The 25,905-nt window shown below is 31.0% G+C and overlaps 1 protein-coding gene and 1 long non-coding RNA gene across 3 annotated transcripts in view; one reads left to right on the top strand and one right to left on the bottom strand.

The window, feature by feature from the left end:
- Positions 1–4,669: 4,669 nt before the first annotated feature.
- LOC143071335 (neuroendocrine convertase 1-like) overlaps positions 4,670–25,905 on the bottom strand; it is a 42,641-nt gene continuing 21,405 nt past the window's right edge. Inside the window, exons 7-16 of one of the 2 annotated variants that reach the window (XM_076245579.1) lie at positions 25,374–25,462; positions 21,130–21,302; positions 20,445–20,657; positions 19,870–19,970; positions 18,396–18,635; positions 17,916–18,073; positions 17,559–17,692; positions 15,560–15,700; positions 7,738–7,755; positions 4,670–4,788 (exon numbers count right to left, since the gene is read on the bottom strand). In XM_076245579.1, coding sequence (XP_076101694.1) covers positions 4,711–4,788; positions 7,738–7,755; positions 15,560–15,700; positions 17,559–17,692; positions 17,916–18,073; positions 18,396–18,635; positions 19,870–19,970; positions 20,445–20,657; positions 21,130–21,302; positions 25,374–25,462 — 1,345 coding nt within the window. In that variant the 3' untranslated portion in view covers positions 4,670–4,710. The remainder of the gene's footprint in view (positions 4,789–7,737; positions 7,756–15,559; positions 15,701–17,558; positions 17,693–17,915; positions 18,074–18,395; positions 18,636–19,869; positions 19,971–20,444; positions 20,658–21,129; positions 21,303–25,373; positions 25,463–25,905) is intronic. The other variant, XM_076245580.1, reaches the window with a different exon arrangement.
- LOC143071336 (uncharacterized) lies at positions 10,989–13,621 on the top strand. Its single transcript, XR_012976877.1, has 3 exons — positions 10,989–11,073; positions 12,360–12,475; positions 13,499–13,621. It is a non-coding gene; the product is annotated as an uncharacterized LOC143071336 (long non-coding RNA).

Below are 25,905 nucleotides of genomic sequence, written 5' to 3' on the forward strand. Positions count from 1 at the left end.
AGTTATTCAACACAAAATAAAACGTTGACAAAATACCACTTTATTTAGAAAGGATTATTATTATTTTTAGCAATACCTTATCCAAAACATAATTAAGATTTATTCAACACAAAAAAAAAAATTGCTGTCTCACTTTATTTTGAGACAATGACAACAATTATACTTATAAGAAAACACTTGCTTACATAGTTGTTAAACACAAAACCAATTAAGATTGGGTGCGAACATGTAGGGGGTGAAAATGAGTGGGCGCAAACGTGAATGGAAGCGAACGGACTCAGATTCAGACTATGTACCAGTGAGAAATATACAAGCCTTTCTACGGTATTTATTTGTACAATTCAGCTAGTCTTGACCTATTCATTTGTCTTAAAAAACCAGCCAGTTGTCACCTTCACTTCACACACACACACATATACGAATATCAATTATATGCTTACGATACATGTTGCATTGTTAAACTAATTACGGTATGTGAAAATCAAGACTTGCATAAAAACTATCCCAATATTAGAGACAGTGGCGTCATTTTTCTTCAGAGCTTTCAGCTCTTTGATTTGTGTGCTGTTTTAGAATTTCAAATGTGACGTCATTTTTGGTGCCTTCTTACCAATTCGTATGTGACGTCACTTTTTTCACTTTTTGCTTTGAGGTCTTTACTAAGTCGGGTGTGTCTATTTTTTGCATTGGTTTATGTAATGTATCCAGGTTTTGTTTTCTGTAATTAGTTAATACTTCAGTTTTATCATGTATATCTTTTATATAGTCATTTTATAAAATTTACTGTTTGCAAAAGCATAAATTGTTCTAAATAATAAGGATGTTCTTATCCCAAGCAGAAAAACCCTAGCCGTATTTGGCACAACCTTTTTGAACTTTTGATCCTCAGTGCTGTACAACTTTGTAATTGTTTTAACTTTCGAACTTTTGTATCTGGGCACACTGGTAAGTCTTGTATGGATGAGGCGCGCTTCTGTCATATTGAATTTTAAACCTGGTGCCTTTTGTTAGCTATTATTTGTGTGTTTCTTTGTCTAATATGTTCTCCTTGTTATTTGTATTGTAGTCCTGTAATGTTATTTTGTCATTTTAATGTTATATTAAATATTGCCATTAAAGCAGCAGGTTTGGCATGCCACAAAACCAGGTTCAACCCACCATTTTTTTCTTTTTTTAAAAAATGTCCTGTACCAAATCTGGAATATGGCCATTGTTCGTTTCTCTGTGTGTTACATTTTAACCTTGTGTTTCCATGTGTCGTTTGTTTTCTCTTTTATTTGAGTGTGAATTCACATTACTATAAGACATGTCATGGTACTTTTCTATCCCAAATGCATGTATTAGGTTTTGATGTTATATTTGTTATTCTCATCGGATTATGTCTAATGCTTAGTCTGTTTCTGTGTGTGTTACATTTTAATGTTGTGTCGTTGTTCTCCTCTTATATTTAATGCGTTTCCCTCAGTTTTAGTTTGTTACCCCGATTTTGTTTTTTCCATCGATTTACAGAGGTATACTACTGTTGCCTTTATTTAGAAATTGTTTCAATTGGACACATGCCCTTGCTTTTCACATAGTTGAGTTATCAGACATTTTAGATTGGGTTTTTCCAGAATGTTTGATTTGGACTTGTTTTACATTATCTGGAACGAAGAGTCAGAGTGAGCTAATGATCATAACTCATCATCTGTTTATAAACTTTCAAAAATGTTATTCTCTGAAACCACTTGGCTTATAATTTCAATTTAACTGCCACAATCATAAGAATATTAAGATCAGGTTGTCACAAAATGTTTCATTTGGACGTTTGAAAACACAATGCTTTACATCATCTGGAACGAAGAGTCAGTGAGCTATTGATATAACTCATCATTCATTTTAAATTTTTGAAAATGTTATTTTTGAAACCACTTGGCTCATTTAAACAAAACTGCCACACTCATCAAAATGCCCAGTTTTAAACCTATCTAATGTTAAAAGTTTGTTGTTGAGCACTTTTATTGTGGAAATAACATCCAATCCCATTATATATAAGAAATCTTTCCATATATATTATCTGTATCTTAAAAATTGTTGGCTGAAATAATTTCACATAACGTAAATGTTTGTTTTCAATAGTTACCTTTGGTGATAAAACAAACTTGCATGGATCGGATGAGTAAAGAATTCCGATCCAATTGTTTTCTATACAAGATTTTGTTATTTTGATACTGACTTTACGAGATTTGAACATTGGTAAACGACTGTCGCCTTGATTTGCTTGACTATTTTGTGTTGATGTAATTTGTTATGGCTTTCATTGACACTTGTAACAAAATGTTCATAAAAAGTTATTGAAAATATTTCAAAGATGAACTTTGAATATCAGAATACAAAATTGAAATATTTTTATTTTCGAACCAACACTTAAATGCCATGAAGGGCATGATATATGATCAGCTATTATTCCAGTATGGCAATACAGGACATGGAATGATCGATTGGGATTTGCGTTGCCTGATAAATGACTTATTTATTCTATGTCGGGTATCCATCAATCAATGATATTTTAACTTTTAACCAATATAAAAATAGCCACGAAAATGTGTTATGGTTTTTGCAAAGAACCGCATAGTATAGTTAGCATTAGTGTTCTCTCATTTGAAACAACTGTTAAATTATCTCAAACAGATCCAATTGTTTCTAGAATCAGTCGTCAGGCAATCAAGCAATTTTTTATTATATGAAATTCTTTTTTTAATGCTAGATGTATTTTTCTTAAATGTCAGCTGGGCTATTGCAATTAATTGGAGATAGCCGTCGTCCGTGACTTTTTCCTTTTTTATATTCTTCTCTGAAATTATATGCTCAATTTAATACCAAACTGGACAATAATCATATACGATAAGGTAAGTAATGGCAAACTATTCCTATTTGGCCACGAGAGATAATCTTTAATTCTTTTAAAATTCTCTTTAACAGCTTAAAAGTACATTAACGGAACATAAAGATAACATTTCGATATTGCGGATAATGTCTTTAGTGTTAAACCTTACTTTTCTTATGTATCAAATACACCTAATGATTTGAGCAAATGTTATATAGGTCTTGGAACTTATTCGACCGCACAGGTGATAATTAAGACTGCCTTCATAATATACTGTAAGCCCATTTCCGGACCAAATAAGCTTTAACAAAACATTAACACGTGTTACCTGTTAACGTCAATTTGTGTTGATCATTACTTGGAAAAGGTATATCTTTTCCATATAACTGATTGTAAAAAAAGCAATTACAAAACTATTTCCATAAAGCTTGAATCGCGACTTATTCCCGAATAGAACTGTTTTGCCGTGTTTGAATTGGCATGGCTATTAGACACGTATCGGTATTTATACATCTAACATTCATTTAGTTATAATGGTTTTTTTTGTAAGTATGGTTGGATATTGTGTTATGTCTCATCGTTTGTGGTTTGAATTCAATTTTCATTTTCTATGTGTATGTAAAAAAAAGCATGATTGGTCAGCTAGCTCATTTATATTATTTTTAGTTTAAAGCAATTATATGCACAGTATTTTTTTAATTTACACCGTTTTGATAAAGAGGGAAAATCCGACATGGTTAGAAAATACAAATAACTACATGATTACTAACACGATTCTATTCTTGTAAAAGTTAAAAAAAAATACATAAAACTACATGATTACAAATTTAATTCCAATTTTGTATTCTATATTTAAAACTTTACCTGTAACGTCACTTTGTGTGGCTCTGATACATTCGTATAACGCACAGTTCATAATTCTATGGGGTATACTTGTGTATTGTCGTAAATTTATTGATTGTGTCCATTGTTATTCTGTGGTTTACATATTGCAATGTGCTATCATATTATTTATCTATGCATTTCCCTGTCCCGTGTGTTTTTGTGTTAATTTGTACTGTATTCCCGTCAAGTAAACTTGTCATTTGAACGATATTTTAACATTTCCATGTAAGTGGGATGTTTGGCTAGCCATTAAAACCAGGTTCATCCCACCATTTTTTGTTTCTTAAAATTTTCCGATACCAAGTCAGGAATATGTTATCAAATTGTCTGTTTCTATGTATGCTGTCGTTTGTTTTTGTAGTAGTACTTTAATAGTTGATGTGTAGGGATTTGGTTTTTGACCAGATTGTTTTCGCTTAATCGATTTATAACTTCTTAACAGCGGTATACTACTGAAGCCTTTATTTGGACCTGAATTTAAGATAAGACATCAAATTGACGATTTGTTTTTTTGATTTTATTTATACAACGGGTGTTTTATTGAAAACAAACCTATTGGTATTTTAACATGTGCATAGCGACAAATTTCACTTTTATAACAGAAATGGCATATCATTCAGGAGCACAAGAGCGCACTCAGTTTTTTTTTATGGAGTTCGTGTTTAATGGTGACGAAAGTTAAAAATATCGTCCAAGGGCACAATAGCCAATGCAGTTATTTTAAATTGGTTTTTCGTTTTCAAATGTTTAGTATACTGTGCCTTGCCATTGCTATGTGTACTTTCGGTGTGTGGCTTTATCCATAGTGTAGTCTGTAATTGTTTGACTTGTGTTTTAAAGGCCCCCTTGGTACCTTTTGGGAATTTGTTCTTTAATTGCTGAATTTTTCTGTGAATCATAAAGTGATAAACGACAAAACACTTTTAGTCTTTTTATTGACCGTATCCATAGTGGTAGGATCACCAAACCTCCCGTGTGTCCTTAATGTGCATCATTTCACGGAACTCATGAAGAATGGATTCTACAGAACCTGTTCTCTGAAAAACAAATCAATAATTCAGTTGTTAAGCCTACTAAAAAATCTAACCGGAAAAAAATTAAAGGAAATATTTTCATTATTTGTGTAAATAAACTCATCGTAGATACCAGGACTAAATTTAGTATATACGCCAGACGCGCGTTTCGTTCTGCTATCATATTTGTTAAAAATAAAGTATATTTTACTATGTTTTATAAGGCGAATTTAATTTTATTCGTGGGATACCGAATTTAGTTGATTTTGTTGGTAAATGTGAACATCGAATCTAAATGTTCAATGAAATATAAATTTTGTTAAGGCTTGTAGGTGGAATTAAGCAAAACCACGAACTCAAATATCCACAAAAACTCAAGTTTTACTCAATCTACAAAAATTTGTGCCCACGATTATAAATAAATCTACAGCAAGTGTGTAACATGGGCGATTTTTTTTTTCTTAAAAAGATCAAATGACTTTTTAATGTATTATCATATTTCCTCAGTGGTTAATACTTTAAATTGTCGTCTTAATCAATTCATGAGATTTGTGATTTAAACTACTACTCCCTTATGACTACATTTGATATATGCTGTACGTGAGTTTAAAATAAGAAACGGACGAATAATAATGTATTCTAAGATAATAAAAAAAGTAGTTTACATGAAATACAATGCATTCAAGTATTTGAAGTTGTGTTGAGGCATTTGAGATAAATGCCTCTAAAATTATACTTTTTTTTCATGGTAAGACTGAACCTTTGCTGTTTTTGTTGAACAGTTTTAACCATAAATAATTAAGTTAATTCTAGTTCATTTCAATACAGACCAAGTAAACCTAGTAAACCATGTACATGCTAGGAGTAATTAAATGCGACAAAGATCTCGGTTCGTAATTGATTTGTTTACTAAAAATTATGATTCACCTAATTTCAATACAATAATTGTTTTAAATCCTTGATTATTTTTTATTTCAAGCATAAAAGATCAATGCAAGTCAAAGGAATAGTATAAACCAGGAATACAGAAGACAGCTTTAGATAAAGATATCAAGGTTTCAAATTCATGTTATGAACATGCGATTAATCAAACGGTTTTACATAAATAATATATTGACCGGCTCGACTTCGTTTGAAATTCATGATATTTCCCTCAGTTCTAATTTTTTTTAGTATCTTGAACTGTATATTTCCTTTAATTGATTCAAATGTTCAAAACATTGGTAACCCACTGTAACCTATATTTAAGACATGAAAGACTTGATATCTTATGGCTGGTAATAGCTTAATTCAAATTTTACACTTCAAATTGTTTTTTTTTTTTTTTTAATTTATCATATTTTATTAAAATCTGTACATTTGTTAGTTTAAAAACATCAAGTACCGGTACCTTATCCCGGCCTCGTTAACATTAGTAAATAACATATTTATACAGCGGCTAGTTTTTGTTAGTATTTACATACAAGTTTCCATACTTGAAAAAATTATATACCATATCAGTAATATCAAAACATGAAGTTTACCATTAAGATTATCAAACATACACCTATCTGCGGCCAAGCTTAGCGAAAGGTCGTGCGACATAATCAGTCAAACAAACTTTATTAGATTAACTCTATAAGGAACGATCGTTTTCATTGGTCTATTCAGACCTTCGACCTCACACCTGCGAAAATAGAACACACGTACTATAACGTTGAATGGACTGATTAATATTCACGTAGCTGGTCAAGGTCGTTTAAAGCTTCCATCGTCGTATTTGCGTACATGATTGTGTTCTTGATTATGCAATCACAATTCTAGCTTTTATAAATGTGAATGTGAAATTCATTGGTTTTATAATTTTCTGCAATTGATAGTAAAATTTTAAACTTTAAAATCTTAACAGTTTTCACATCGAAATATTTAATTCAAATTTGTCCTCTGGATCAAGAGACGACATCAAAAGTTCTGAAAAATGAAAAAACAAAATCAATCCACATATTTCATTGACTCCACCCTCCCCCCCCCCCCCCCCCGCAAGTTGCACATTCTGCCTTTTGAACGGTAGTAACATAGTACATTCCATTGTCGGTCACCAGTGTCAATTCACGTGCACACTGACTACATTGTTGTTGTATTTTAATCTTTCGGCCAATGAAATGAGACGTTACAAGTTGTTTGTTTATGATACGCCAGAATGTTATCAATGAACTATCAAATGCTAAACTTCACTGCATTTCACTGTAATTATCTAATATAACAAATGCACAGGTTATGAAAAATATATAATGTGAGTAGTTACTGTAGTAAAATATAAAGATATATAAGATATATATTTTAAGTATGTCCGTAGATTATTTTGTTTTTATATTAACCGTGAAACAGATTATCGTATAGTTCATTATTTAAATGTACCTTTTTAAAAGTTTATATTAAATTGCAGTTAATAAAGTTCATGTTTCCGAGCCGCTTTAATAGATTAAACTTCACAAACGCTCATATCCAATTATTTAAAACTCATCCCTTTCAAAATTAAAAGCTCCAAATAATAGAACATCGAAAGTCATATCTGTTGATGTCTCTAACTGTTACCAGCCATGAAATAACAAGTGCTTTATGTCTGATTTTTCTTAACCCACATTTCATATCATAACATTGTACGCAAACAACCAAATATCCTTGAAATATCTGTAAGATTAAGAGGGTTTATCTATTCTCCTAATTCTTCAAATTTACTTTTGTAAAGATTGACATTGAAATGAAATAACTTTGAGATTAACTACAGTAATTAGCTATAAGCGTAAAGTCAATCCTTTGTATTTGCAATGATGTCTGAATTACTGTACATGTTGGATAAACAGTTTCAATTTGCAGGGAATATCTTACAATAATAATAATATATATATATATATATATATGTCATTCCAATCATTTTACATGCAAGAAGATCAAAAGCTTAAAAGAAAAACTCTAGGAACTTAGTGTTCTTACCATTTCTGGATGTAGCAACTAAAATAATATGATATTATAGAAATATGTCCCTACTCTCGCCATTAGGTTTTTATCAATTGCAGATAATATATAATGTTAAAATTGACAACCAATATTGTCTTGAAAGCTAGCTTGTTAGACGACTTTCAACTTTAGTACCATGATGTGAATATGTGATTTACATTTGACTACTCTTCAACAGAACCGTACAAATGTATCTTAACAATTACTAATTAAGAAAGGAAAATAAAATCAAACTAGTTTCGACTTTTTTTTAAGTTTTAATGTGTCAAAGTATTTTCTCAGACAAGAAATAACATATCTGTATTTTTTTCTTTACAACTCAGTAACAACTTTGTTATAGAGTCATTTAGAATGGCCAACGTCGATACAAGTATCTTGTCTTGGGGAGGGATAAATCCTACTTTGTAAAGGATCACTCTGATTCGAACAAAAAATTCTCTGAAACTGATATGATCAAGATGCTTGGTTTCTTGATTGACAACATATTTGTTACGTTCGGGGGACGTGTTTTTCAACAGACTGTCGGCATTCCAATGGGAACAAACTGTGCCCCTCTACTTGCCGACTTGTTTCTTTATTATTATGAGGCTGACTTCATGCAGGAACTTCTTAGGAAGAAAGATAAGAAGTTAGCAATATCCTTTAACTCTACTTTTCGCTATATAGATGATGTTCTTTCACTAAATAATTCAAAATTTGGTGACTATGAGGAACGCATCTATCCCATCGAGCTAGAGATAAAGGATACAACAGATACAGTTAAGTCGGCCTCATATCTTGACTTACATCTAGAAATTGACAATGAGGGTCGGTTGAAAACAAAACTTTACGACAAAAGAGATGATTTCAACTTTCCAATTGTGAACTTTCCATTTAAAGGTAGCAACATTCCAGCAGCACCTGCATACGGGGTATATATCTCCCAATTGATACGATATTCCCGTGCTTGCATCTCCTATCATGATTTTCTTGATAGAGGGTTGCTGCTCACAAGGAAGCTATTAAACCAAGAGTTCCAAATGGTGAAGTTGAAATCATCCCTTCGTAAATTTCACGGACGCCATCACGAGTTGGTTGACCGTTATGGAATAACCGTTTCACAAATGATATCGGATATGTTCCTTACGTCGTAACTACAATCCCCTTCCCTTTCATGAATGTGACCTACCGAATTAGACCATTTACCGGATTTGTTATCACATAAGCAACACGACGGGTGCCGCATGTGGAGCAGGATCTGCTTACCCTTCCGGAGCACCTGAGATCACCCCTAGTTTTTTGGTGGGGTTCGTGTTGTTTATTCTTTAGTTTTCTATGTTGTGTCGTGTGTGCTGTTGTTTGTTTGTCTTTTTCATTTTTAGCCATGGCGTTGTCAGTTTGTTTTAGATTTATGAGTTTGACTGTCCCTTTGGTATCTTTTGTCCCTCTTTTAGGAAAGGTGATAACACAAAAACAAATTCTTTGTTGACTATTCTCTATTTTAGATATTGCGAGATAATATTTAACTATCTTAACTCCTCTTCGAATCATATTCTTCTCAAAAGATAAACAAACACTTGTTTTAATGGTGACACTTATTGACTGATGAAGTATACTATTGAATGACGCAAAACTTATTTAATTTGAGTAAAATTATAAGTGTATTATACTTCAATAAGACAGCATCTTTAAGTCAACATACGATCTACAAAACTCTATAATTCTGAACATTCTGTCAACCTTTAAACTTCAGTTTGATTTAACAATTGTGACGAAATTCAAGAGGGACGAAAGATACCAGATGGACAGTCAAACTCATCAATAGAAAATAAACTGACAACGCCATGGCCAAAAATGAAAAGGAGAAACAGACTAACAATAGTACTCATGTCACAACATAGAAAACTAAAGAATAAACAACACGAACCCCACCAAAAACTAGGGGCGATTTTAGGTGCTCCATAAGGATAAACAGATCCTGCTTCACATGTGTCACCCGTCGTGTTGATTATGAGATAACACATCCGGTAAATAGTCTAATTCGGTAGGTCACATTTATGAAAGGGAAGGGGATTGTAGTTACGACGTAGGTAACATATCCAATATCATTTGTGAAACGGTTATTCCATAACGGTCAACTAACTCGTGATGGCGTCCGTAAAATTTACGAAGAGATGATTTCAACTTCACCATTTGGAACTCTTGATTTAATAACTTCCTTGTGCGCAACAACCCTTTATCGAGAAAATCATGATAGAAAATGTAAGCACGGGAATATCGTATCAATTGGGAGATGTATACACCGTATGCAGATGCTGCTGGAATGTTGCTACTTAGACTGTCAAAGAATTAATATATCAAGAATGGATAGGTTTTTAGGAGGAATAACGATCAATGTTAAAGTTAGGTGAAGTAAGAACAAGTTAAGTTGAATAAATTTTATTTGCATATTTAAAGAATCTAAATTATCACAGAAAATCTGTAATGTAAATTCTTTCTTTTTTTGGAGAATTAATACTTCTGTCCAATCTTTCGTTGTTTCTCTATAGTTTTTATCACTCTACTTTATTTCCTTAGCTACAGAAGAGAATTTTGCTGGAAACTTTAACAAACTACCCAGTAAACACACGACGTACTCCCGACGTCGGTTAATGGTCGTCTGAACGTCATGTCGTGAGTTTACGTCGTACCAACGTTGTGGGAACGTAAAAATCCAACGTTGGATGCAGACGTACAGACGACGTTATAAAATTACGTCGGATTCACGTAAATTTAGTACCTTGTCAGGACGTAACATTTTATCACGTTGTAACAACGTGCTTATAACTGTCATAATCCGACGTAACATTTTGTTACGTCGTATCGACATTATAAGAACGTAGTGAATACATTGTAAAAATCTGGTTTTATGGGACGAATTTTTGGGGTATGTCATAATGAGTATTCCTGGATATATCGATCATTCACCTTCACCAGAATATATTTACGATTTTTTCGATTTAAAAAAAAAACTCCCCCTTTTTTCCCGCAGACATAATTTGCACCAAGATGTCAAAGAAAATATTACAAATCCAATTTTAATGTTTTAATATATGTATTTTATATGAATATCTATTGTTTAATATATCATTAAAATTGTGTCATCATTTATCACTTGGATTTCATTATCGTTTTTTACGATTTGATTAGTGTAACGTTCAGCAGTACTCGGGTTTTACCGCTGCATACTATGAAAAGTCTGAGCATGCGCACTTTTGCCGCTTGATATTTGAAAACAGTGCGAAATTTGCAGTGGAAATTTAGCTTGATCCAGATTCCAGAACAAAGAAAAAGGTAAAATAATGATTGCACATTACACCAAATAGGTTCTCCATGATAAAAACAAGTTTGATTGATGAAAATAAAACAGCTGTTACCGTGTTGGGCGCCTCTTTCAAGTCTGTTATACGTGACTGTGTTGAAATATGATACATACTGTCAATATATTGCACTGATACAAGATATTTTAGCCATAATGTGTGTTATTTGAATCCATTTATCAAATTGCTTGATTAACTTGTGTTGTTTCTGAAGATATATGCAATTAAAAATAAGTAATAACTGTAGAAGGTAAAAAAGGGGGAGGGGTGCACAGCCACAAGTACTTGTTTTCTATCTGTGACAAGAGCTACTATCCCTATATATTAAGGCTACAAGTGTCTTTTGCTCTGTTATTTTTTGATAATCATTGAAGCATAAAAGTCTTATCCATGTTATCAATATCAGAAAATGTGAAGCTAAACATCTCAGCACTTTAGATATCAGGGTCCATTACAAACTCCGCACATTTCAAACTTGGCATATTACCAACTCGGCCTATTAATGATAATACTGCATATATCACTGGGGGTCGTCGCTAACATGCATGAAATATGTGCCAATATAAAAGATGTTGTAAAATATAGGCGTCACAGAAAAAAATTAAGATAGCCATCAAAGTTGTCGTAATGGGACTAGGTCGTTGTAGGAAGGCGTCCCAGAAAAAAATAAAAAAACAGCCTTCCAAGTCTTGAAAGTGTCATAATGATTTAGACTAGGATCTAGCCTTGAAAATTGGGTAAAATTTTCTTGTTTTCAGGGTAAAACCCAGTTTACAGGTATTAAAAAACAGAACATAGGGACATCTTTTTTTCTGTACAATTTATAGTATGAAATCTACATGTTTATCAATGACGAGCTACATGTACAATCACTAAATATGTGATCAGAAACAATGTTGTAATCAATCATAAAACATATGAATTTTGGAATGCATTTTAATTTTAAATTTGTCACTTTGTTCTCCTAAAGAGTTGTTGGACTAACATGCATACAATTTTTTTTATATAAATAAGGCGGTGAATTTTCTCGTTTGAATTGTTTCACATTGTCATTTTAGGGCCTTTCATAGCTGGCTATGCGGTATGGGCTTTGCTCATTCTTGAAGGCCTGACGGTTACCTATAAATGTTAATTTCTGTGTCATTTTGGTCTCTTGTAAAGAGTTGTCTCATTGGCAATCATAACACATCTTCTTTTTTATATGAAACAGACAGAAGAATATAATAGATAATTGAATGTATTTTTAATTTTTTTTTCCAGAGTCTTGTATATAAATCCACAGATCCAATGTGTCTGAGGTTGAGGAAATCATTGCAGTAAACATGTAACAGTTAAGCATGCACCAGCTCAAAAATTTGGACCAAGATTTTATAAAGGTAAACATCAGTTGATCAGCTCTTTTTATGTCCTCCTTAACTGAGTGATATAGTTTAACTCTTGTACTGTACGTACATACATGTACATTGAACTCAAAATTGGATTCTGTTATCTAACGTTTGCCTAAACCACATGTTATGCAACTAATACACAACGCTTATTATCATAAAACGCAGAGTTTGAATTTGGAGAGCATCTGCTTTACTGTTCTCTAGATATGTCCTTTAAATTAAGTTTGATAAGATATTTGTGGATCGTGGACACATTCTTCTTATATTAATTTTATTTATCAAATTATAATTTGTTGATTTTATAAATTGCGTTCATTGGCATATGCTAGAGGTCTTGTTGTATTGATGTACATTCTAAATTTATTAAGGTAGAATCCTTTGCATATCTTAAATTAATTGAAAAATGACAATATTGTGAAACCAAATTTCCTTTATTTATTATTTGGACTCATTATTATTTGTAGAATAACCACTGGTTGCTCCAGAAAATATGATGTCCCCTCTCCCCCAGGGAAAGCTCTTTTCTTAAATTTTATTTGGGGGTGGTTGTGTATGAAATACCAAAATGCAAAGGGAGTGTTGTTCTTATTAATTTTTAATTCTGTCGGTGCTGGGATTTTTTTTTAAAGGGCTTAGGGCTGTCCCTTAGGGGCCGTCATAGTATTTTCTGGAACAGACATAATATTATTACATTTAACACATGTTCAATTTAACAACAAATTTATTTTTTAAATAAGAACAAAGGTTAATCATAAGTTATGAATAATTATATACTGTTGAAATTGTGTTTAATTTCTAACATACATCATCAAAATGTGTATAATTGGCAAAGATACAAACATCTCAGTAACAACACAACATAATTATGAATCTGCAGTTTATTATAGGACCAGCAATAGAAAAAATATTGATTATGTTTAAACACAGGATAATTTTTAAGAACTGCTGTAATTCACAAGTTGGGATCAATTTATTTTTTTGTATTTTATAATTTATGATTTTTTTTTTCAGAGATCTGAAACCAACACAAGACCAGCTGGGTCAATATTCCTAATGCGCCTCCAAATGAGGAACTAATGCGCCATTAAATGAGGAACACAAAAGTTGTGTGTAAACAAAAATTGTCTCTGTAGTGATATTGAACATGTTTCATTTTTAACAAGTGACTGAGCTTTACCATTTGTTTTGATCTGGAAAGTAGAGGATCATAGTATAAATATGTAAAACTATGGAGTTTTTTTAATGTATTCAAAGTATTAAATTTTCAAAGAAATTGTTGCGTGAAAAAAAATCGCACTTAGTATTCTGAAAATTTAACCACATATATATGTGAAAATGTCTTAGCTTCGAAACAAGCCATCCTACATATCCAGTGTACTATATTGACTGAGCTAGAGTAGAAAACATTACCAATACTAACTACATGTATGCAGAAACAATTGTGCAAATTGCCCAGCTGAATAGAGGGCAGAAAACCAACATTTGGAATGACATGTACAATGTATACAACCAACACAAGACTAAAATTTGGAATAAAAATAAAAAATTCAGAAACAAACTATTATTTTTTTTATTGGTTCATGTAGCTACATGTACATTGTAAGAAAAAAGAAGTCTTAACTTTTGGATAGGTCTATCATTTTGGTCTCATTGGCAATCATACCACATCTTCTTTTTTATACTATCTCTAGTTGGTCAATGGAAAAAAAGCAATTGTTAGTTGAATTGAATTTCAGGTATTTTCTTCATTTGGGATATTTTTAGAAGTGTGTATGAATTGTGTAGAATATATATATTTATAAATTAGACAGTCAGATTTTGGGCCGATTTTCCTAGCTTGTAATCTTGTGAATCCAGCTGAATGAATTTTCAGTAAATATTAAGGTAAATGTGGTAGTTTGTTGTATTTCTGAATAATTCATTAAAAATGGTTTTCCGTCGTCAAAGTGAAACCTAGCTGACTACATTCTAGAATTTCCGCCATCATAGTGAAATCTATTTTCTAGGCCACTGAAACACTAAACATTCAGAATTTGAAGCATGTACCAAAATGTCATGTTGAAGGCTGTACATGTACCTATAATTGCTAACATCATCAATATTTGATTTAAGGATAGAGGATTGTCTTATTGGCCATCATACAAAATCTCCTTTTTTGAAAAGTATTATGTGTTAAAAGAAAGAAAAGTTGCATTTGTTAAATGGAAATGTGTAATTCTTGTACTTCAGTATTGCAAAAGTTAAAAACTTAAGACTTTATTAACCTTAAACAACTATTTTTGGGAAAACTAGATATTTATACATTTCACACTGAAACCTGCCAAAAAGATTAAAAAAAAAACCTTTTTGAAAATTTCATATACAGCTGGCAGTTTGGAAATAGAGTACATATCGACATCTGTCCATCTTTCCCACATAGAAAAATTTACAACTTAAAACGGGTTAAAAGAAAAAATAAAGACCCTGTTTACATACTTCTTCAATGGAATTGCATTGATTCTATCAATTAAATGAGGACAACGAAACATTTATAGTTGTGCTGTGACGTTGTTACAACGTTTTATGATGGTAATAAATTACGTCACAAATTACGTTGTGCCAACGTTGTGTGGATGGTTGTCAGCACGTGCCTTGGAGTCCACAAAATTACGTTGTACTAACGTAATTTTACTACGTTGTCACAACGATAGTATTACGTTGTCACAACGTAATGTCAACGTTGGATTGTTTACTGGGTAAGTAGAGAAGTGAAATTTATATCTTATTGCACACTACCTACTACTACTACGAGGAACGTAAATTATCAAAACATTTTAAAAAAAACTCATCAGGAAAAACATATTCCACTTTTTGGTCGTGATCCTGAAATTGTTAAAGAGCACTAATAAACAGAACTATTTTTAGTTGAACATTTACTGCGCTTACAGATATATTACGAAAGTTGTAAGGTTTTTAGCACATATTTCAGTTTTTATAATCTTGTTTTGAATATCTCTGTTTTCTAGTATTTTAGTTTAGTATTTACGGGAAAAACAGGTTTGGTAGTAAGAATGGCTTTGCAGATAATATTACCTCTCGTTCATCAATAACTTTGTTGTAATTGTTGTCATAAATACGTGCACCTCCTGCTCTGTGCACGTGCTCAGGTAATTCTTTGGTACCATGTAAAACTAATTTAACTGCTTTTATAACTCCTGTGTTTTTAGCTCCTTTCTAAAAAGAAAGTAGAGCAAATATATAGCTGCTTACAAAATAGTGTCAAATGAAAAGGTTAACAAAATGAAACCGACATTGACAATTCTGCAATAATAGAATTTAAGTCCTGTACTTAAATTCAGTTATCACGGTGCGCTGTACTATTACATTGGTTGGTTATTAGTGAGTTTAAAAAAACTCAAATTTCATTAGTGGTTAGTGAACCATACAATTTGACGTCACGATCCTTTTTTAATTCGGGTCCAACAGGAGAGGCTGCTTAAATAACTTATCAGAGGAAAATTTTATTCAAAATCCCTCCCTCCTCCCGAAATGTATATTTATTGTAAATACAATGTATTAGAATAAGATACTGCCTGTGTTGTAATTTATAATTTCAGGTGATGTTTCAGTTGTCAATTGTTTGAACACCTATATGTATTTGGCCATTTGGACAGACAGGACCTGTGAAGAAGTCTGATCGAAGTTATCGAACCTTCCAACAAAGACTTTGAATTAATTAGGCCTGTGATTTGCATCATTCGCTGCATCAAAAAACATTTTGTTTTATGAATAGGATCATTTACTACAGATCTAGATGAACAATGTAAAGGTTTCAATCCATCACCTGTGTTCCCACGGTGATTTCCAAATTGTTTTAATCCTATCTTCAGTTACCATTATCTGTGGTAGTAATTTATATATATTATATATGACAGTACGGTTGCCATAATCAGCAATATGCGGGTAACCTCATTTTTCAGTTATATACAACATGTATAAATTATGAGAATATAATATTAAAGGCTGTGGCCAAATACTGCCAATTTGTTGTTTGGTCTTAATTAGCATCTGGGATAATAAAATATATCAACAGCTATATCATGTACTAGTATGAGTCAATTTCCATGTAAAACTGTAACTCATTATTATAGGAAATTTCATTTCCTTCCTTTTATTATTTTGTCCGACTGTTTTCTACCTTGTCTTCCTTAATGAGATACATATCAATTATAAGTTGGTTAGTAAAAATAGGACATTTATTTGGAATAACGAAGCAAAAAGCAGAAATTCTTATGAAAGTGTATAACTCTAAGAAGTTATTATCAACCAACGTATATGGAATTTCAAATTCTTCAAATTTTATAATTGGTTTCAACCTTTGAACTTAAACAGATGAACTAAAAGACCACGACTTTAAGAATGAAAGTGACTGAAAAACGTACAAAATTCAAAATAAAACCCACTGACAAACAAGGGTAACATACATTCTCAAGGTAATACATAATTTAATAACATTAACAGTACCAATTTGCCTGTTTTATATCGAAACAGGTCTTTAAGAAGGAACTTTTATCTGCCACAATTATTATCTTTACGGGTACATATTGTAAAAACTATTTAAGGAATGACTGTAATATTTGTTCTGTCTATGAAGAAATAACATCAAAAATGTGGTGCACACTGAATAACCCGGATAGCGGGTTATTATAAAGTGTGCACACCATTATTAATGTTATTTCGAATAGACAGAAAAATGTTACAGTCATTTCTTACAATTTATTACTAAATTCGATTCAAAACCGGAGTAAACCATGAAAAAACGTTATTGACGTCATGGTCACATGACTAAATGTCTATGAGCTGATAAATAAAACAACGTCAGCCAATACATCCAAAATTAAGTTATTGATCATTATCATTATGGACAATATAAATTACTTGTTTTTTTATGACATACTTCGTACAAAATTTTCAGAAACCGTATGCACGGAAGATTATGCATTAAGTTCACGTGGCAGTTTGCATTTTTTGTCTATGCGTATTTCAACAATAAATGAAATACATATCAGTCCTAAAGTTATATTGTACATACTCCATCTCTAATTTTTAGTTTCCACACACCATCCGGTCTTTCTCCCCAATTGTGCACTGACATGAAGTTCCAATTTTTGAAACCTTTCACTGATGAATCGAGTGGTCTCACAGATAAAAGCATTGTTTCAGTATCTAAAACAAGGGTAATATAAAAATGTAATAAGCCATTAAGATATTGCACTAAATTAGTATATTTGTTAATAGAAAATAGGTTTATGTTAATGGTGCCAATGTCTGCACCTCACTTTTCATGGATTTAATTTTAATTTACAGTCATTTCTTTAACCAATCAATGTTTGCTAATGATGTCATTAGATTTTTCTTTAATCCAGGACTTTATCAAACTAAGACTTACTCATTGCAGATGTTATATTAATTGACAGATCTCCTCTCTTTGAATATTCCATGGTTAAAGTTAACTGTGCATGTTCTAAATAACGGATTTCATTTGGTTGTCCTTTACAACCATCAGTTTTTAGTGCAATTTCTATTTCCTGTTTACTATGGAAATCTCTAAAAAATACAAATTAAATACACTTTTTATAGATAAAATGAAATACCTTTTAGACAATATGTCTTTTACAGCAAAAACAAAACGAAAAAAGAAAAACACTAACAGCACTCATTCCTGCGAGCATAGATTATAAAAAACTAATTTTTATATAAAAAAAAATATTTAAAAATTATAAATTGATTTGAGAGGTTCAACTGAGGTACCTAATGTAAGCAAAATTGTTCTCTTTATCTTTCAAAATAACCAATCTAAAGGCAAACGATAAACAAAAATACTTAATTGCAGAAAAAGAAAAAAATCAGTATAACAACAAAGACTTACTGAGGTAGATTTGATAAATCATTGGATGTAACGTAACATATGTATTTTTCTGGTACATGCTTCCATTCATTAGGATCTGCAGCATTTATCATTCTAGCTGCATTTAACAAACCAAATCCAAAAGCACTGTTAATCCAAAATCCAGCACCATTTTGTTTCCAACCACCATTATTTTTCAAGGCTGAATATTCTGATGTCCATGCAACTAAATGTTGAACATCTCTCCACGTCAAGTTGGGGCTGGAATATGAATAAATTTGCTTATGATTAGGTAAATAACTAAATAAGAGATTTTATTCGGTATTATATTCAAGAAGAAAAGAATTACAGATCACAAATCTAAAGACATTGCAAACATAGAACCAGTTTTTTTCTTAACAGGGGATTATGCTGGTTCTCAACTTTTCATCCTCTATGGTAAATAATGTGTACCAATGAGACAGTGGGTAACCAATGGATCATTTTCAGATCTTCAAAATTTGGCTATTATTCAGATCGTTTATAAACATAGTTTTAAAATTGTCCGAACACAAATTAGATATGATATAGTACATTCTTTAACATACTAAATTTGGAATGTTATGCACAAAACCGGTTCCGACCGTTTGACCCTTAGATTTGTAGATCTCCACTAATGAAATTTAAAATAACAAAACAAAAAATCCAATGAAAATTACATTTTGGCAAAATCAAAAGATCAAACACACCAAACTAATGGAAACAAATGTCATATTCCTGATTTGGTACATGCATTTCCTTATGTAGCAAATTGTGAATAAAACTTGGATTTATAGCTAAATTAACCTCTAACTTGTATGACACTTGTATAAAAAAATCATTGATATTGACAACAATGTGTGAACAAAATAAACATAAAGGTAAAAGAATATGTGAAAATACGATGAAATATACTTATCCGCTATATTAAAAACTGACTTTCCATAGTACTCCAATTCAATTTAGATATATATTTTGCAATGATATTCATAGTGTTTGTAAGAAACTAAATTTGTTAAAAACTTGAATGAAAAATTTCGAATTAGATTTATGAATGGATGATTTTGATATAATGATAAACATTAAACATAGTTGATTACTTTTGATGTCACAAGAACATGTTGTTGGGTGTGTTTAAGTGAAGCATGGTAACTTTAATTTTCTGAGGATATCACACATTTATTCTATTGCAGATGCAGAAAAATAATTTACCTCAGTATAAACATAAATAATGACAATGCCCTGATGTCAAATATAAAAGTTATTATTTCTAGTTTATTTTGATATAACAGTATAGGGTACAGGTCGCAACATGTTTTTACATGTTCTAAAACCAGTGTACAGAGTATTCTTAAATCATCATTTTAAAGAATTATTTTTCAGAGAACCCATAATTTGTATTTTATATCATAACTAACGCATACCTAAATGTATAGTTTGTTTGACTATGTGTTTACAAATGATATATATTACATACTTAGTTTCTAAAAGAAGAGCAAATATTCCAGCAGCTAGAGGGGCAGCCGCTGAAGTTCCTGTATGAGACGTAGTACATGTTCCTCTTAAATCTGTTGAGGCCTGTAACAAGTATTATATCAGTCAATATGTGATACATATTTATATTTCTGTACCCACAAGCAAATCAAGATTATGTACGGAACTTATTAGTATGGTATGTTTTCTACGTAAATCTTCTCACACCGCACTTTGTTTATTTTAAAAATTACAATGGGGTGAAAGTTTTGGCTTTGGTTCTGGATTGAGATCAGATGATTTTGTCACTCCGATCTATATAACAGATCTACAAACAAAAAATAATAGACAAGGTAGTCGAATTAGGCTTTAAAACCAATTATGAAAAGAATATTGGTATAACTGTTTATCCAACATAGACACAATTGACAAATGAAAAATCATCGAGTTTATGCATAGTACACTGTAAGATTGAAAAACTGAATTCCATAATGGATTTACAGTGCAATGTATTAAAAAAGAGAAATGGGTGTTGCTTCATTTTAAATACAGACATAAAGTCACAACATATGGACTTACAATTCTTTGATCACTATAGGCACCACTGGAGTAAGTTGTGGCCATGGTTGAAGCACATTTTTCAGCATACCATGGGGTTTGTTGAGCTTGAGAGGCACTACTTATTGATAGGGTGTATATACTTCCAGTATAACCATCACAGTCACAGTTGTCACCAAGACGACCACCATTTCCGGATGCCCATACATATATTACACCCTTACCACCTCTACCCTATATAGAAATTGATGAATATAAAAGTACAATGTAGAAGTTGCTGTACAGCTTTACAATTTATATGAATTTTTGTGTATTGTATTAATGCATTAATTCTAATAGAAATATGGATAAGTTTTCAGTAATTGTATCAAAAAATCTTGGTTGCGATGATTTTTGGGATATAAATTTAATCCTCTCGGTCAGAATCATTTGTATTAAATAATGAATTGGATGGGTTCAATTAAATATAATTTTTACCATAGACGCAAAAACATAATATAGTATGTAAAAAAATGTATAATAAATATGATATTACCAGTTATTACAATTATAAATAAACTCAATATAGATACTGGGATTAAATTATATTCCCAATAAACCTTGAATATGACAAATAATAGTAATATGTATACGATATATTCTCTAGTTTTCCAATGTAATTTAATATTTCTAATTCTGTAACTTTATAGACATTCTTCATTCTCACCTCTTTAATTCCCATTTCGAAAGCTTTCTGAGCAAGTTTTCCGGGACCTTCTACTGTTTGTCCATCGTCGTTTGGTCCCCAGCTAGCGCTATAAATATCTACATATTTGTGGTTGAAAGCGATGGCTTCGGCCTCGACACTATCGGTTACTCTGCCGTCTAACATTCTTACACCTACATATACATAATAAAGACTTTATGGGTATGCTCTCAATACCGTTTAAATATCACAAGTACAAAATATTGCGATAAAAACGTCAATATTGAACCTATCCGTGCCCATAAAAGAATATAACGGTACGATATAATTTTTTGTACTTCAATTGGATGGTTCTGTAATAGTGTTTCGAAGGTACAAATGTACCCTCAAGATCAACATTGTGAAATCATTAAAAAACATGAACTGAAAGTGCCATAAACAAATCATGTAATTTTCTAAGGTACGACTTTATAAAGAATTATTTTATTTTCTAGCACTTAGTCGGTAACGGTGCTTATCGAGAGTTAGTCTCTTATTTTCTCAAATTAACCGCTTGTTAATTAAGGAACTTCCTCTGGCAAAGTTGACCTCAGATTAATTCTTTTAGTCATAAAGGTTGTAACGTTTCTATGTACAATAAAATCCAATAGAAGACACCAGGCTTATAAACAGCTATTATATATAGTGATTGGTATTATGACAGTTTTACCAAAATAATAGTTGTTATTTTTGTGTGTGTCAAATTTTGCAGCTCACGTATTTTACTCTTGCCATATCACATTTGTTGTTTAATTAGTTTAATAAAGTATTTAAAATAAGTATTATTTTGACGCTTGATATAGATCAGAATACAAACGCATGAGAGAAAAACACCATTATGACAATAATTTGTAAAAATTTATCTAAAATATTAACATGAATTCCAAGAATTTACATTAGAACTGATGGTAGATCAATTAAAGTTACAACTTGCTAGTTAATTTTATAAAATGATAATTGTTATTACACCTGATATGTAACAAAATACAAAATCGTAAAAGACACGCAACATCGGATGATAGTTAAAAAGAATGTACATGGAAAGTGTTTAAAGTTAAAAATATTATCATGAAAGTATGGTGGCCATTTCGCATTTTCGCCTTTTTTGACTTTTCGACTTTCATATTCTATAGCGAAAACGCGAAAACGCGAAATTGCGAAGACGAATACCCGAAATCGCGAAAAGGCGAAGTCGAAAACGCAAAAACGCGAAGTCGAAAAGTCAAAAACGGAAAAAGGCGATGTCGAATCCGCCTTTTCGCGATTTCGTTTTTTCGACTTCGCGTTTTCGCGTTTTCGCCCTTTAGAATATGAAAGTCGAAAACGCGAAATGGCTTTAACCGGCCACCATATGAAAGATATACCAGGCATATAATTTTGAACGCCACATATGGTTATGTCTAAACAAGACTTAAAAGTGACGATTGAAACAAACACGTTACAAGATCAAATAAGTACAAAGTTTAATAACATGGAGGGCCAAAATGTCCGCAACGTTTTGTGAAGTACCGCTAATTTGACATAAGAATTGAGGATAAACTTCTTGAAGTAACATTTGGCTGCTTATATTGTTGTTAAAGTAATCTTTTCATTCTAGTAATAATAACGTACAAATGAGTAGACAATTAAACAACTGCAAAATTTGATGTGGGATTCAAAATATCATATCATTATTGTAATTGCTTGTTCGCTCAATCTATTGAAATTAAATTATATATATAATGATAGCGTTGTTCTATTATCATAATAACTAAGTTTTTGCACTTTTCAAACAATTGTGCAGAATTTATCTTTGTTTCAAATAAAGAAATACTTGACATGAGTAAAGTTTTATCCTGTCCAGTTCTATAGAAAAAAATTCAAATACAGTGAGTTGACTATGGGTGTTACCATTTACCTGTAGCTATTGTTCAACCAGATTGAAACATTGAAAATACAATAGGGACATTTAAATTGATCAGTTGGTTTGGTAGATTTAAATCTACCTTGATGCTACCTGTACAGTTTTTTTATTTACCTAACCAAAACTTTCAGCATGCTTTTTTCCTGAAGTATTTTTTATCCTATTACTTCACCTGTTTAATTGTTACTCTTGTAGTATAACTGAGATAGTTTTTTTTTTTAAACTTATAATTTTTTTCATATGGCATCATACAAGGCTTCAATTTTTATCTTTGTTGAATAACATAATATGCATTCTATCTAAATTAGTTTATATAGTATGAATAATGCTAGAATATGACCACTTATATTTGATAACTAGACACAAAAATTTCATGTTCTTACATTAACTAAACACTGTGAATTTGATAAAAAGAAATCCGTTTCTCATGTTTTTTTTTTTTTTATTAAAAATCCTAAAACAAGTAAAGTGTAATAATTTAAAATCATTCAAATTCCAACAAACACAACATTTAGACAGAAAAAAGATTTTTTTTTTTACTTTCATTCAAAATTTTAGAAGAAGGCAAGCCAGATCAAGACTATATGTTTTCATAAAGGAATTTAATTGCATGTCATATAATTCACTACATTTCCTTTTTAATGTTTTCATAGCCAAATACTATGAGTGCTTAGATTTCTTGTATATTGTTGAAAAAAAACCTTTTTAATATCTGTTTGGCTTTTTAATGGAAAATAACTCAAAATAATTTGTTTTTGATATGTTCCTTGTACAAATTGTTAATGTATATTCATATTGAAATATCAAAATCATACTTGAATGAACTATTTTATTTACTCTACATATTTTATATCTCATCCAGTATTCCATTTTCTTTATCTGAAATAGTTCATAACATTTTTCTAATTTTATAAACATGTTATGATGATGAAAGTTTTCGAATATTTGTCATGCTTTTGACTATATAACTAGATTTTCTCTCTATATCAATATTCTGTTAAATTTCCCATGATGAGTTTTTATTTCATTTACATGTATATATTCCAATTAAACAATATGAGATCCAGAACTTTATAATGATTATTTCCAATTTCACATTCATATTATCCCAACATTAAGAATATTTTGGAATATTTTACTTTTTCATTTCACTTTATCATTACATTGGACTATATTCACTTTATGAATTTAACATTTTGTTTCATTTCCTTGATAATTCCCATGATATATATTCCATTTAAACAGGTGAATCACTCTTATAATATATCCCAAAATTTATAATGAATAATGAATGTGTTGAAATTATTTCTCCTTCTTGCATTCAAATTTGATTTTTTATAATCTTTTAGATAACTTATTCCATTTTTTGCAAATTGAATTTCCTTCAGTAAACACATTTTTCCACAAAAATCGTCTTATAATAAATTACAAAGAAAAACACCGCAAATATCATAATCCAAAATGAATATCTTGAAGGGTCGACAATATAAAGAAATGCACAACACATAATCCATCTGAAAATTGAAACTGAAATCACCTGGATAGCTCTTTCATGTGCTACTGACAAATGGACAATACTATGTATGAGGGTTACAAATTTAAAGAATAATTTATTATTTAAAAACAGTTTCAATTTTCATACATATTAATATGCAGTTAACAAAATATTTTACTGATTCAGATTTTATGGTAAATTTCAGAAATATTATCAATACTGGGGATTTAAAACAATGAAAACCATAAATAGTTCTACCCTTTTAATTTTTTGATAGAATAATCCTAGGTCAAGAAAACTTTCAGGAAAAAAGCATGCTGAAATTTTGGGTTAGGTGAATAAAATTTGTACAGGTAGCATCAAGGTAGATTTAAATCTTACAAAACCAACTGGTCAATTTTAATGTCCCTATTGTATTGTCAATGTTTCAATCTGGTTGAACAATAGCTACAGGTAAATGGTAACACCCATAGTCAACTCACTGTAACATTTCATTGCATATAAGAAAATAACCATCATTGGAAGTTAACCAATCAAATTGCTCCCTTTATTTTATCTGTGTACAAGGTTTAGTCACCATGTAACCTCAAGATCACAAAATTTTCTAAGAAATCTCAAATAAAAAATAATGCTTTTTTGAAATACCCAAGACATATGTTTATGACACTGAAATGGTTTTACTGCAATAAAATGTAGGATTATTTACCTACAACGGTCAAACTCAAGGGAATATTTTTTTCGATCAACTTTTGTATACAACCGGATGTGACGTACTATGATTTGGTGGTATTACACCTAAATCAACCAGATTTAAAAATAAATGTTTACCTCCTATTTTAGCATTGTATGCTATTCCTACACCACACATTGAATTATTAGCTACCATGGCGATTTCACCAGCACAGCGAGTTCCATGTCTGAAAAGATAGATGGGTATAGTTATCAAAGATAAATTGGATGTTAGTGTAGCTTAGTGGTTTACTTGTTATATACAATTATAGCCTTTGTATGAGGTCGATAAAAGGATATATTGACCTGAAAGAAGTTTATTGACTGAGGACGAAGTCCGAGGTCGATATACTTCTATGGTTCGATATATCCTGTATTGACCTAATAAATAGGCTATAATTGTTATATTATTATTTTTCCGATCATATTTGTATCAAAACAGTCATTTGATTTTGTTGAAATTTTATAGATATCATATTGTCTTCTAGACAATAACAACATATAAGTTTTTCTTCCATTTACTTGTTTTGCTGGTTTTTTTTTTTATTTCTTATGTATTTGAAGATTTTTGTCTTCAAATAATCGATCATAGATATTTTTCTAAAACTTTTAACAATATCAGTGAAATTCT

The sequence above is a fragment of the Mytilus galloprovincialis genome, chromosome 4, assembly GCF_965363235.1.
Source record: "Mytilus galloprovincialis chromosome 4, xbMytGall1.hap1.1, whole genome shotgun sequence".
In the NCBI taxonomy this organism is placed as follows: Eukaryota; Metazoa; Mollusca; class Bivalvia; order Mytilida; family Mytilidae; genus Mytilus; species Mytilus galloprovincialis.